This window comes from Solanum stenotomum, chromosome 7, assembly GCF_019186545.1.
Source record: "Solanum stenotomum isolate F172 chromosome 7, ASM1918654v1, whole genome shotgun sequence".
NCBI classification, from domain to species: domain Eukaryota; kingdom Viridiplantae; phylum Streptophyta; class Magnoliopsida; order Solanales; family Solanaceae; genus Solanum; species Solanum stenotomum.
In genome coordinates this window covers 10,234,077-10,249,421 of record NC_064288.1, presented here as the reverse complement: position 1 = coordinate 10,249,421, position 15,345 = coordinate 10,234,077, and the positions used below count along the sequence as shown (strand labels likewise).

General features: G+C 30.6%; 1 protein-coding gene across 1 annotated transcript; it reads left to right on the top strand.

Annotated features, from left to right (window-relative positions):
• Positions 1–11,586: 11,586 nt before the first annotated feature.
• On the top strand, positions 11,587–11,940 carry LOC125869626 (uncharacterized). The gene has a single exon (XM_049550091.1). It carries the CDS (start codon positions 11,587–11,589, stop codon positions 11,938–11,940), a length of 354 nt encoding a protein of 117 aa, XP_049406048.1.
• The last annotated feature ends 3,405 nt before the right edge of the window (positions 11,941–15,345 follow it).

Genomic DNA, 15,345 nt, shown 5'->3' with positions numbered 1-15,345 from the left:
CATGTCAATTATAAAACCTTGCAAGGAAAACTGATCAACTTAGAAGTTTTGTCTAACTTTGAGTGCAATAAATAAAAATGTCAAATTTGTGTGGAATCTAAGTATGCTGAGCATTCTTATAAATCTCTTGAAAGAAATTATAATCCCTTGGAGTTGATTTACACTGACATTTGTAATATGAAGTCAACACCATCTCGTGGTGGGAATAAGTATCTCATAACTTTCATTGACAATTGCATTAGAAACGACTATGTCCATTTGTTGAATGGTAAGCATGAAGCAATAGAATATTGAAGTTGAAAATCAGTTGGGAAAAAAGATAAGAAGTGATAGGGATGGAGAGTACTATAAATCTCCTTGTGCAGAAATATGTTTGGAAAGTGGAATTATCCATCAAACTACTGCCCCATTCACCTCAATCTATTGGAATTGAAAAATGAAAAAAAAAACGAACTTTGAAGGAAATGATGGCTACACTACTTATAAGTTCAGGTTTACCACAAAACTTGTGTGGAGAAGCTATCCTTACAGCAAAAGGGAACAACAAAAAGTTTTGTCTTTTCAGAAAGAAAGCAATAAAAAGTTTTGTTTGTTCGGGACACAATCTATTCCATATGAGAAATGGAAAGGAAGGAAATCCAACTTTGAAATATATCAAAGTGTGGGGGTGTCTAGCCAAAGTCCAAGTTCATGTTCCTAAAAGGATTAAAATAGGACTTAAGACTGTGGATTCTAAAATTAGACTTGAGTAGTCTAGTGAATGGTCTAAAAGTCCTTGGAAAGAACAAAAGGATAAACTCTTAATAAAGAGATTAATAGGTGTAATAAATGTCAAAGGAAATCTATTTCCTTCTAATTTAATTTTATAACATTCCTATGTCTTATGTTCTTTTGGAAAGATGGTGTCAATAGTGAGATTGATTCAATCTTGAACAATCTTATTGGAAGTTGGTTGATCTTCCTCCAGGAAATAAACCTTTGGGTTCAAAGTGAATCTTCAAAAGGAAANAAGATGGTGTCAATAGTGAGATTGGTTCGATCTTGAACAATCTTATTGGAAGTTGGTTGATCTTCCTCCAGGAAATAAACCTTTGGGTTCAAAGTGAATCTTCAAAAGGAAAATGAAAGTTGATGGAACAGTTGACAAATATAAAGCAACATTTTTTGTCAAAGGCTTTAGACAAAAACAAGGTCTTGATCTTGTCGACATATACTCGTCAGTAACTAGAATTACATTCATTCTGATATTAATATTATTAGCTACGGTAAATGACCTCCAAATTCATCAAATGAATGTGAAAACAAATGGAGAATTGGAGGAAAAAAATTACATGAAACAGACCGAGGGTTTTGTAGCTCCTATTAAAGAAAAAAAAAAGTGTGTGAACTTGTTAAGTCACTTTAAGGATTAAAACAAGCACCCAAACAATGACATAAGAAAGTTGACCAAACCATGTTCGCAAATGGATTTAAGAATGATGGAAGTGATAAATGTGTTTACATTAAAAACACAAGGTCATTGTTTATTTATATATTTGTGACATGTTGATTATCAGTAGAGACACTAATGACATAAATGCTAATAAACATATGCTAGAAAGCAACTTTGATATGAAACATCTTGGAGTTGTTGATGCTATCTTAGGTATAAGAATCCTTAGAACTCCATAATGTTTAGCATTGTCACGGTCTCATTACATTAAAAAGATACTTGACTAGTTCAAATATTTGGATTTTAATATTGTCAAGACTCCAATAAATGTGAGTTTTGCACTTTAAAAGAATGAAGGCAAAAGTTACTCACAATTGGATCGTGTTAGAGTTTTGGGAAGTATGATGTATATTAGAAAGTGTACGCGATCAGATATAGCATATGATATTAATAAACTAAGTCGGTTCTCAATCGAACTCATTGGATGACAATAAAAAAGTTTTGGGGTATTTAAAACATACTCAAAACTATGTCTTGCATTATAACAATATACAACAGTATTCACAGGATATAGTGATGCAAATTAGATCACCGGGATCAAATGAAGTAAAATCCACGAGTGGATATGTATTTACTCTTGGTGGAGGAACAGCCTCTTGGAAATATTCCAAAAAGACATGTATTGCTAGCTCTACAATGATCTCTGAGCTAGGTGCTCTAGATAAGGCCGGTGAATAAGTTGAAAGACTCCAGAATTTCATGATAGATATTCTTTTTTGGCCCAAACCTTTGGCATCAATATGAATACACTTTGATAGTCAAGATGCAATAGGTAGGTCATGGAGCATGATGTATAACGGAAAGTCTCGTCATATAAGAAATAGACATAAAACCATTAGAAAATTATTCTCTAGTGGAATTATCACAATTGACTATGTAAAGTCAAAGGATAATGTGTCGAATCCAATTACAAAAAGTCCTAACTAGAGAGAAAGTTGAAAGATCATCTAAGGGAATGAGTTTACGACTTAGGACAAGTCATCATGGTGGTAACTCTACCTAGCAGACTGGAGATCCCAAGAGCTAGGTTCAAGGAGAAAAACAAAGTTGTGACTGACGGTTCGGCATTGTCAACCAACTCAGTCCGTTCTTATGATGAAGACAATGCTCAGGAACAAGGATATAAAATTGAGGCTTGTTAATGAGTTAATAAAGCTTAAAATTTCTAATGATTTGCTAAGTTTGGCAGATTTAACCAAATAATGTATCTACTCAATAACACGATTAGAAATCACCTATGTGAGTGTNNTTAATGAGTTAATAAAGCTTAAAATTTCTAATGATTTGCTAAGTTTGGCAGATTTAACCAAATAATGTATCTACTCAATAACACGATTAGAAATCACCTATGTGAGTGTGAAGTGTAATATAAGCTGCATCAAAGAGAATGATTGTCAAAAAGCCCATCTCTCTATATACTCATAAAATCAAGAGGTGTTCATGGCTGAAACGAACACAACCGTAAGAACCATAAACGGTAAAGGGCTGATTGTGTGACATATGGTTGTCTAGGTATACGCCAAAGCTTGACGGTTCAAAGATATCAAATCTACCGATTGACCGAGTATATCCGACATATGTTCACTACGAAAAGTACAAAAGGAAACCTACTTATCCAGATGCAATTAATTATTGCTTGTAAAGTACACACACTTGTCCGTTTCTTTGTCTTGGAGTCATTCCCCATTCATGCGGGGGATTGTTGAGTTTTAAAAGGAGTGAATGGAAAATGAAGAGTTGCGACTTTTATAAAGTGTTGTGACTTTTATGAAAAATTGTGACTTTTATGAAAGGTTGTGACCTTTCCAAAAGATTGTGACTTTTTCAAAGGGTTGTGACCTTTTCGGTAAGGCACAATAAGCATCATTTTACAGTACCCTTTGTTGTCTATTTATAGAGAGTTTCCTCTTACTTTTCAACAAGGAAAGAATTAATTTTCTGGATTTCTACTGCTACTACTAAATCTAGTATTTTAAGTGTACTTTACTGCCGTTGAGTGGTTCCTTGACACCGAGGTTTTAGGTACAGATACACCGATGAGTAAGATCATTTTATCCTGGGAGGATATATTCCATTAACCTCGGGTACTTGAGGGGAATAATTTCCTTAAGGGAACATTGTGCATTCAGTGGGCTCGATCTTCTTCTTTTGAGAAAAATATTTTGTATATTGTTTCTAATCTGTTTCTGATTCTATTTTCTCTACTGGTTTTAATTTTCTAGTTTTGAAAATATTCTGTTAACTTTGTTGTTTCTTATCAAGTTCTTCAATATTTTTGTTCTAAGTATCTTAGGAATACAAGATGAACAATACAAATTGTGTAATCACATGTATTAAACAACTATAATCTATAATAGTGCTACAAATAAGCAACTTACCGCAATCTTGGAAAGGAGAGTCAAAGATATCTCGTGAGTACTGACTTTAAGAAAGCATCAATTCTACCAACCATATGAGCTACTATTGTGTCTCAATAGCTCACTTAATAAACCAGTTATTCAACACAATATTTCAGCACTGGTCCAACGCAAGTAAAGTCACTCAAGTTAAATTATTTTTCTAAAAATTTATTATAATCAAAAAATAAAAGAGATAATTGTACAAATCACCCTTTAAGTTTAGTTTTGTAATACTTACTTCCATCATAGTTTATAATATTATGCTTACCTCTCTTATTTTATTTTTTTAATAATTATTTTCTTAACCTATTTATTATTAAGATAAAAAAAAATATGATTTAATTAAATTTCCCTTTATCATATATTATTTAATTTAATTATCATGTGTTTTGGCATCCTAATTGTTATTAACAGAATATTATGTGTATTGACATCCTATTTGGATTCACTATTTCAGCTCAGCAAATGACTACAACATGAATATACAACTTTTCAAGAAAAAAAACAAAACAATTTTCCGTTCAATTCTCCATGAATTAAAACACCATTGATTAAATCATAAATTTTTTGATATAATTGAATAAGAAGATGTTATATTTTGAATGTCTAACCTGAACGTTTTGGATAGTGACCGCGAGTTACCTTGTCATTTAAGAAAAACACTGAAAAATAATCCAGAAACACAGAAAACATTTCTCTCACACAACTGAAAACAATTAATCTATTTTCCTTTATGGAAAATAAATTTTAAAGTAACTACAACTACTGTAATTATTAAACTTGATCAATTTCTAGAGCTTTAAAAAAACACATAAACTAGTCAAATGTATATAGAAAAGGCACAATGCTCCAAGAAAAAAAAAATTACAGCAAATTTAAGGGTACAATCTTCCAGTGATTTCTTCAATTCTAACGGTCTGTTTGGCTATGCAATATGAAATTATGATGTGAAAATATGAGATGAAGTTGAAATTTTGTTTGAACATGCAATTTTGACATTTTTATGTTGTATATTTTCTTATTAACATAAAAAATTCATAAGTTGTAAAACTATTAAAATTGTCTCAATTCTTTATACAATCTTACCAAATAAGCAAAAATTTATAAATCACATAATATATTATCACAAAACTATTTTTTAAAAAAAGTACAACATTTATTGATCAAATTTTAATTCAATTTAAAAAAATTGAACATAAGTTGTAGAGTCTTTAATATAATTCTCCTACATAGTACGGTCAATCTTCTCACGTTGAACTTGCATTTATCGATCATATGACTGAGAAGATGAACCAACATTATTACTTTGAGCGATTTGTTGGTAAATAAATTTGATCAAAAATAAAGAATTTAGTGAATATAAATGATAAAGTAGGAAATGATTTAAAGTAATAATATATTTTATGTTGGTGAGAATAATCATTATATGAGTATAATGGTTTAAAAAATAATGATATGAACTATAACTTTTATTTACATATCAAATAAATTGTTAATAGATATAAATGTGGAATTATTTTTACAAAATATAAACGTGTGAGTCAATTTTTGTATTTGAAAATCTCAAATCATGATTTTTGGAGAATTCATGAGATGAAATCAGCTTGAAATCGCATGCATGTCTAAACGCTAATTTTATCTTATGATTTCCTATCGCGATATGAAATCACATGTCTACAAAACCAAATACTTTTGAGTCTTCGACACTTCTATGAATATCTGTGAACTCTTGAATTTTCCTATCATTACCATATTCAAAAGGCTTAAGTCATCGACAACCACTTAAAATTGTCTGCATAATTCACTTAGACACCTGAATTCAGACTTGTACCTATTGAACACCTCTACTCCTTTGAATTTGAACCATTTAAACATTTTTTGAACAATCAACTAAAAGTATAAAATGAGTGATATACACTCACGGTGACGTTACAATTTGACAAATTAAATAATGACATGTGTTATTCAGATCCAAAAAAGTCATTTTAAAATGTAGTATAATTTAAAAGAAAAAGAAAATTACTATTATTTAAAAATTTGTAAGCCCGACCCACCCACCACCCAAACCCTTCCACTGCAATCCATCCCATCTACTTCAACATTGTTCAAAAACTTCGGCAGCCCTGAAATCTCCAATAATTTCGATCATTATATTAATGCTTCTATATGCACTTCACATAATAACATGAAAAAGGATATAGTTTTGTTATTTTCTATCCATTTAGATTAGTATTTTGCTGCTACAATTGAAAGAAAAAGAAGAATACATGTACTTTGAAATTAGAGAAATTTACTTTGAAAAAGGCGTCAAGAGCAGATGGGAGCTCCGAAGATGAAGAAGTGTTAAGAGTTAAAAAAGGATTTGTAAAGTTTTTTTGGAACTTCATTGTTTTTGTCGTCGTCGACTGAGATTCTTGTTCTTCTTCCCTCGCCGTAGTATCCTTATGAGTTACAAACTCAATGTTAACAGCGGCCAGGATCGGAATAAGCTCTTTGAGTTATTTTTGCCCAGGGGCGGATCTACTAAGGCTCGTGGGGTGCCACGCCACCCACGAGCTTCAGTCAAAACGTGATGTATGTATAGGTGTATATATGTACAATGTGTATAAATAAACAAATGGCATCCACAGAATCAAAAAGCATTGTGGTGCCACTGGTAAAGGGCAAGACTTCCCCCTTCCAGACCTGGGATTGAGTCTGGGAAACGACTTTTTTTTTCTTATAAAAAAACCTCGCAGCCTCGAGTAGATGAGGAATTCAGGTTGAACAATGCATATTTTGAAGATTATATTTCCTTTTTTTTTCTTAATTCTAGTTGGATTAGTTTTAAGAGCAACTTTCATATATAGCAAATATAAAAATCATATTTGTATGTTATAACTATAGTTTGCATAATTGCGCTCCATAACAAATTTTATGTTTTTTATGGAGCTTTTTATTTGTATAATTCGCCAGATACATCTAATTTTATACAAATTGTTCAGTTTTGTATAAATTCATTTATACATTGTAATTTATATAATAAGATCTGTATTTGTATAATTACAAGTCTACATGACAAAAATATATGTATTTGTATATACATTTTTCTCTCGCTTTATACAAACACAAACACATAAATACATTTTTTTACATTTGTATACCGAATCAGATGGCAAAAAAATGAAATGTTGCTGCGAATCACAAATAAAATAAACTATGACTATAACATTTAATTTGAATTAATAGTTTGTTATTTCATACAATTTTTCCTAGTTTTAATTAGTAATTATTGTTGACTAATTTAATTTATTAATCTTTGATTTTTTATAATTTGTTATTTGTTATTTGTTTGATGGAGAAGTGTTAAAAATAGATTTAAACTATGTCACATTGAATAAAGATATTCTCTATTAATAATTTGATTAAAAAATGTCCTTACTTTAATAATTTGTTCTAAAAATGTCTCCAGTATTAATAGTTTGACCCTAGAAATGTCTCTGGTGTTACTTTACTGTGTCAAAAATACACTTTTTTTAATGAGCATTTTTTTTTTCTAATAAAATTATTATTTTTAAAGAATCCCTTTCTTGTTTCTTTTCTTTTGAAATCCTTTTATCTAAAAAAAATAATAATGGAAATAGTAATATTTTTCTTAATCTCGTTTTTTAATTTAAATAGAATAATGTCATGTACTTTTTAAATACATAGTAACTTCATCTTTAATTGTTATTTAGATATGATAAAATCCTTTTTTCCTAATAAAATATAAAAAATTCTATTTCTTAATCTTTTTAAAATTAATCAAGTAAATATTTTTCTTGTAGCTATCGCAACTGTGGAAATATCATTTTCTTCCATGAAGTAGATAAAAAATGAAATATGAAATAAGAGTGGTGATTAATATTCAAATGATTTGTTTAGTTTGTTACATAGTAAGTGATATATTTATAAATATAAGTAATGATGTTCTAATTGACCGTTTTCAAAATATGTAAACTCGTCGAGAATCATTATAAATGAATAATATATATTTATAATATTAGTAAAATTATTTTTAAAAAAGTTATGCCTTTTGGATTTTGTGCGGAATCGAAATCTAAGGTTGACTTAGTGATCTAAGCAATGTGTCTACTTGGCACCCAGAAAGTTCAAATCCTGGATCCGCCTCTGCTTTTGCCCCATCATAATTCTCACAAAGTAAGAGTTAAATTGCAAATTTGTAACTTTGTTTGGCTTCCATAAATCAACAATATGACAAAAATTCAGGAAAAAAAAAGAAAAAAAAGAAATTTTTAATCAATTCTAGATTAGAAGAAAACAAAAACGAACAAGCAGAGGCGACGACAACGGCTGCTTGGTGGTTTGGTTGAGGAGTAGTGGCAGCAACCACAACCACAAAGAAGAAGAAAGATATATATATATATATATTTTTTTATTTTATTTTATTTTTTTTTTATTATTTTTTTTTTAAAAAAAAGTCTAATTAAATATTTTCACATTTCATCGCGCTCAATATATGTGAATCACACTCTAATGTCATGTAAGCAAAAAATTCTCAAATAGTTAGAAGTTAGAAGGGTAGGGTGTTCAATAGGTACAAGTCTAAATTCAGGTGTTTAAGTGAATCATGCGAATAACTTTAAGTGGTTGTTGATAACTTAAGCATATTCAAAAGCAACAAATAAATAAATAACATAACAATAAACTTTAGCTTAAAATCGAAATTGAGAAGGAAAAAAAATGTAAAATGTAATTTAAAAAACTGTTAAACTTTCAGAAAACACTCAAATAGCCCAAACCCAATTATTTCCTTTCTCTCTCTTTAGAAAACTCTAACGTCTCTGTCTCTTCGTCTCTCTGCTTCAACTCCTTCAGCTCCTTCACTTTCCCCTTCAACTCCATCTCCATTGTTGCCGTCTCCATCATCTCAGCGTCAAGCTCCAATTTTAATTTCCAAAAGGTAATTTTTGTTTTCTTTTTCCTCAAAGTTAGGGTTTCATCCTTTTTTTTTAGTTGCTTAAGGATTGTTCTCATAGTTGATTGTGTGCGACATTGTGGTTTAAACCTGTTATCTTACAAACGAGAACTAGCCAGTGCTTTAGGTATATGATTATTTCACATATTAGTTCAAGTCGCACAACGCGTTCAATAGTATAAATTATGCTTTGTTTTATCAGTTTATTTTATCTGTATTTGCTATGGTGTGTTGTCTGAACATTAATTTTATAAGCTCAGCCTTTCATAGATAGCATGGTGATCGAAGGTGACATTGCATTGTTTGATGAGAAATACTGAATTTGGGTATTAATTTTTCAATTGCATAGAGCTATTTAGTGAAAATAGAGTATTTGTCGCTGCAATATTAACTTAACACAAGTTTTATTGGCCTTCAAATATTGGCTGAGAAAGGACCTACCTTTACTGGCAGTCCAAAGTATTACTAGTTAGTAAAAGTCCATTAAAATTCAACTTTCCTGAAATTTTTACTCTCCCTCCAATTTATTTTCCCTGTAAAATATTTCCCCTACTGCCACATTCACCATACAGAACAGGGCAGACCTTTCTCCCTCATTGTTGTTGATGCTCATATGGTCTCTCTCGCCATCATCGAGGTTTGGAGGATGATTAGGCCTTATAGGAAACACTAGACAATGTACTTGGCTTGTGGAAGTTCTATAGTAATTAGCCTAAAAAGAACTTTATAACAGAATTTTATGCATTGTTGGTTAGTTTGAGAGTATGAGTTATGGTAAGCATATAATATAGTGAGAAGGAAGTTGTGGATAGAACAATTTGTTTGTTCCAACTTCCAAGCTTATAGATCTGAGTTAAATATCATGTTCAACTTCCTTCTGATTTTGCTCATTAAGTTTTTGGTCAGGTTGTACATCCTTGTTTAGGAATATTCATTTTGTTGATCAATAGCCATTACAATTGCCAAAGAATCTTGGCCAGTAGTATCTTGCTCACCACAAAAAACCTTGTCCATCTCAACATTATTAAGTTGTACTCCTAACGTTTGACCTGTAGTTCACATCTTCCCATCAATAACATGTGCGATTTATTAATAGCTTGCTCTAATGCTTCAACAATTTCTAAATCTGATGGTTTTAGAGCTCTAACATGCCCTTGTTCATCAACACTAGTCCAGCAAATGAACTCCTTAATTGTTGTCCATAATAGACTTGCGTTGCATCAAATAAAGTCCTTGAATCGCCTATATGTTGCACATAGTTTTCACTATCTTGGACCACCTACTCACTTGCATTACCATCCCCTTTCCACCAGTTGGTTACCGCAAAAAATTCTTATGCTTTTTAGAACTAGAAGCATTTGTCTTGGCAACATGTAGATTCTTGCTTGTCTTTCTGTTTTTGTTGTAGCATTTTTAGCAACTATTTCATTTGTTTCAGCAACTGCTGAAATAATTACAATAATTGCTGAAATTACTATTGCAACTGCTATAATAATTACAACACTTGCTATAAAATAATTTTAAAAATGCAACCGTTGTTAAATCTGCAATTGTTTACCCTATTTCTTTTTGTAGTTTTGAAACTAACTTTCAAAATTATCTAAGGATAATGAATTTATTTTTGCATTATGACATTTTGATTTTATTATTTTTACATGTAGATTGTGTATCCATGATTTTTTTTAAAACTAAGTAATCATATCTCCACTATATTTCTTGTCGTATAACTTCGTACCATAACCCCTTCTCCTCATTTTTTGGCCTTTTATTCTATATATTGTGTTAATGACCTCTTTTCTTTTTTAATTTTTTTTTTATGATTTAGTTAATAATTTTATTTTTGTTTCATGTAGGGTAGATAAAATGACTCCAAGACAAAAATGAACAATTGCTACTACTACTACCAAAAAGTATAGAAGGAAAATTAGTACACAGACAAAGAGAAGAAGAAGAAAGTACCAGATTAGAAAAGTCCATAGAAGAAGTTGAAAACACAAGATTGGAAAATTCTATAAATGAAGAAAGAGAACGTGTAATAAATGCTTTTTCTACAAATGTAGAAGGAGGTGATAGAGGAGGAATAACATGATATACATATTCCAGAGAAGGAGACATTATCTATTGCTGAGCCTTCTCCGGTTAGTTCTTCAATTGATACTTTCTTTGTGAAGCCGATTAGGTATGCAAATTACAGTTTAAGTCAATGATTGATATGTATTCAGATTTCAGAGGTTCTTTACTGTTAAGTCAAAATGGTGCAAGTTTTCTGATTTTACTAGAACAAAAACTGGGAAAAAAATTTGACTTTTTATTTTCAGAAACTATTCATAACTTAAATATGTGAGTATTAGATTTTGTTGGTGTTGTTGACAATATTGGTAAAAACTTTAGTGTTGTGAAAACAATTATTTTATTTTTATGTTATTTTCAATAGATGACCTATTTATTGTAATAGATGAGTTATCTATTGCAAATGAGTCATATGTTGGAAGAAATCAAATTTTTATTTCTTTCAACATGTGCCTTGTCGGTTGAAACAAATAACCCATATATTGCAACAGATGGACCATTTATTGCAATAGACACGTCATCTAATGGAAGAAATGAAATCAATAGACTATTAATTATTCTGTTATATTTATTAAATTTATTGCTATATTTTTTTAATGATACACAAATCAATTGTATTTTTTTTTCTTATTTATAGATAAAATGACTTCCTAAAGAAAATCAAATGAATGAATCAACCTCTAGTAAATCAACTAAAAACAGTTAAAGTACAAACACTATTAGAAGAACTTGTTGAACAAGTTCTTTCACAAATAGATGATACGTTACATTTTGTAGATGTAGAGAAAGAAAATGTGGAAAGAGATAATGAAGAAAAATTAGTCAAAAGTTCTAGAAAAACTATAGAGGAGGAAGATGAAAATAAAAATGAAGAAAAGAAAATAAATGATAAAGATGATGAAAAAACGGAAAGTGATAAAGAAGATGAGAAAGGTGAAGAAAGTGATGAAGTAGATGATATTGAAAGTGGAAAAGATATTGAAGAGGAAACTGAAAAGGATGATGAAGAGGAAAGAGGATGACAATATTGATGATGATGTTGAGGTATCCATGAGCGATCGTGAACGCAGATCAAAAACCCGACATGATATTGTCAAATTTTTTAGTATTAACGAGTTTCAGGTAGGGATGTGTATAGATAATCTTACAAATTTGACGGGTGATTTTGTTGTAAATTTAGTCATAGATGTCAAATTTGATGATTTTAGAAAGACATTGAAGGATGAAAAATTGGAGGATTTCTCCAAGTCCGATTGTTTTGGATACTTTGATGTCAAAGGATAACAATGTACGCTTTCAAAATGACCATGGTGTATGATCTTCTCAAGCGCAGGATCAAATATAAGGGTGATGATGATGATGCTTTGAAGGATGAAAACAAGAAAATGGATGAAATTTGAATAAACTATTGTGGCATGTCAATTTGTTTTGGCATGAAAGAATTTGTCATAATGACTGCACTGAGATGTCATCCTCATTCTGAACCTCTTTTCAAAGTTACACCCTTAAAAAAGCTAAGAAAAACAAGACATCTAAATCAGTCAAGACTGAAAAGAAGACAAATTGTCAACCAAGACGGCCACCAAAATCAACTTAGGCAAAGAAAAAATAAATAATGAGTGAGTTGCTGACCATTGTTGGACCTAGTTATAAAGCGAATTATGTATTAGCAGATCTCAAAAAGAAAAAGGTTTTGAAGAAACACAAAAAGCGATTGTGCTTAGTTTGATTTGTGCATGTCATTTAATGGGCTAAATGCATCAACAAAGTTATAGATCTTGAATTGTTTGTGCTTATTCAGGATTTGAATGTATTCAACAATTACCCATGGGGTTATGATGGTTATTTCTTGACTGTCAAATATTTGTTGACAAAGTTATCATCAAATACAAATAATTTATATGGATTTCCTTGGGCATTCATGGTAAACTTCACCTGTTATTGAATAAATTTATTCTAATTTTTAGAATAATTATTCAATAACATAAATAAATAAAATACTAAAATTAGAGGTGAAGTATATCATGAAAGCCCAAGAAAAGCTATATAAATTTTTTTGTCTTTGATGATAACTTTGTCAACAAATATTTGACAATCAAGAAATAACTATCATAATCCTATGGGTAATTGTTGAATGCATTCAAATACTGAGCAAGCACAAACAATTCAAGATTTATGACTTTATTGATGTCGTTAGCCCATAAAATGGCCTGCAAAAACCAAACTAAGCACAATCACTTTTTGTGCTTCTTCAAAACCTTTTATTCTTGAGATCTGTTAACAAATCCTTGGCTTTATAACTGGGTCCAACAATGGTCAGTAACTCATTTTCATTATTTATTTTTCTTTGCCTTTGTGAATTTTGGTGGTTGGCAATTTGTCTTTCTTTCCGGCCTAAACTGATTTAGATGTAACTGGGTCTAACAATGGTCAACAACTCATTCTCATTATTTATTTTTCTTTGCCTTTGTGGGTTTTGGTGATTGGCAATTTGTCTTTCTTTCCAGCCTATACTGATTTAGATGTCTTGTTTTATCTTGACTTCTTAAAGGGTGTAACTTTAGAAAGAGGTTTAGAAAGAGGATAACATCTCAGTCCAGTCACTATAGCAAATTCTTTCATGCCAAAACAAATCGACATGTCACAATAGTTTATCCAAATTTCATCCATCTTCCTGTTCTCATCCTTCAAAGCATCATCACCCTTATAGTTGATCCTGCGCTTGAGAAGATTATACATCATGGTCATTTGAAAGTGTACATTGTTATCCTCCTGCAATAAAGTGTCCAAAACAGCTAGACTTAGAGAAATCCTCCAATTTTCATCCCTAAATATCTTTCTAAAATCATCAAATTTGATGTCCATGACTGATTTTACAAAAAAATCACCAGTCAAATTTGTAGGGTTAGCTATAGGCATCTTCACCTGAAACTTGTCAATACTAAAAGTTTTGACAGCATCATGTCAGACTTTTGATCTACGTTCACAATCGATACCTCAATATTATCAACTCTTCATCATCTTTTTCAGTTTCCTCTTCAACATATTTCCCACTTTCAATATCATCTCCTTTTTCACCGTCATTCTACTTTCAGTTTCTTATTTATTTTCATCTTCCTCCTCTACAGTTTTTCTAGTACTTCTAACTGATTTTTCTTTTCACATTTTCATTCTCTTTCTATATATCTACAGAATGTAAAACATTATCTGTTTGTGAAATGACTTATTCNTTGCCTTTGTGGGTTTTGGTGGTTGGCAATTTGTCTTTCTTTTCGGCCTATACTGATTTAGATGTAACTGGGTCCAACAATGGTCAGCAACTCATTCTCATTATTTATTTTTCTTTGCCTTTGTGGGTTTTGGTGGTTGGCAATTTGTCTTTCTTTCCGGCCTATACTGATTTAGATGTTTTGTTTTATCTTGACTTCTTAAAGGGTGCAACTTTAGCAAGAGGTTCAGAAAGAGGATGACATCTCAGTTTTTTATCAAAAAAAAAAGGATGACATCTCAATCCAGTCACTATAGCAAATTCTTTCATGCCAAAACAAACCGACATGTCACAATAGTTTATCCAAATTTCATTCATCTTCTTGTTCTCATCCTTCAAAGCATCAGCATCATCACCCTTATAGTTGAATCTGTGCTTGAGAAGATCATACATCATGGTCATTTAAAAATGTACATTGTTATCCTCCGGCAACAAAGTGCCAAAATAGCTAGACTTAAAGAAATCCTCCAATTTTCATCCCTAAATGTCTTTCTAAAATTTAATGTCCATGACTGATTTTACAACAAAATCACCAGTCAAATTTGTAGGGTTATCTATAGGCATCTTCACCTGAAACTTGTCAATACTAAAAGTTTTGACAACATCATGTTGGGCTTTTGATCTACGTTCACAATCGCTTATCGATACCTCAATATTATCAACTCTTCATCATATTTTTCTGTTTCCACTTTCAATATCATCTCCTTTATCACTTTCGTTTTCACCGTCATTCTACTTTCAGTTTCTTCATTATTTATTTCCTTTTCTTTATTTTCATCTTCTTTCTCTACAGTTTTTCTAGTACTTCTAACTGATTTTTCTTTTCACATTTTCATTCTCTTTCTATACATCTACAGAATGTAACACATTATCTGTTTTTGAAATGACTTATTCAACAAGTTCTTCTAATGGTAGTTGTAGTTTAGCTATTTTACTTGATTTATCAGAGGTTGATTCACTTGCTTTGTAGTTTAGCTATTTTACTTGATTTATCAGAGGTTGATTCACTTGCTTTTCTTTTGAAATTTACTTTATCTACAAATAAGAAAAAAATTACAATTGATTTGTGCATCATTAAATAAAGATAGCAACAAATTTAATAAATATAATAATCAATAGTTTACAAATTTGATTTCTTCCAACATATGATTTATGTATA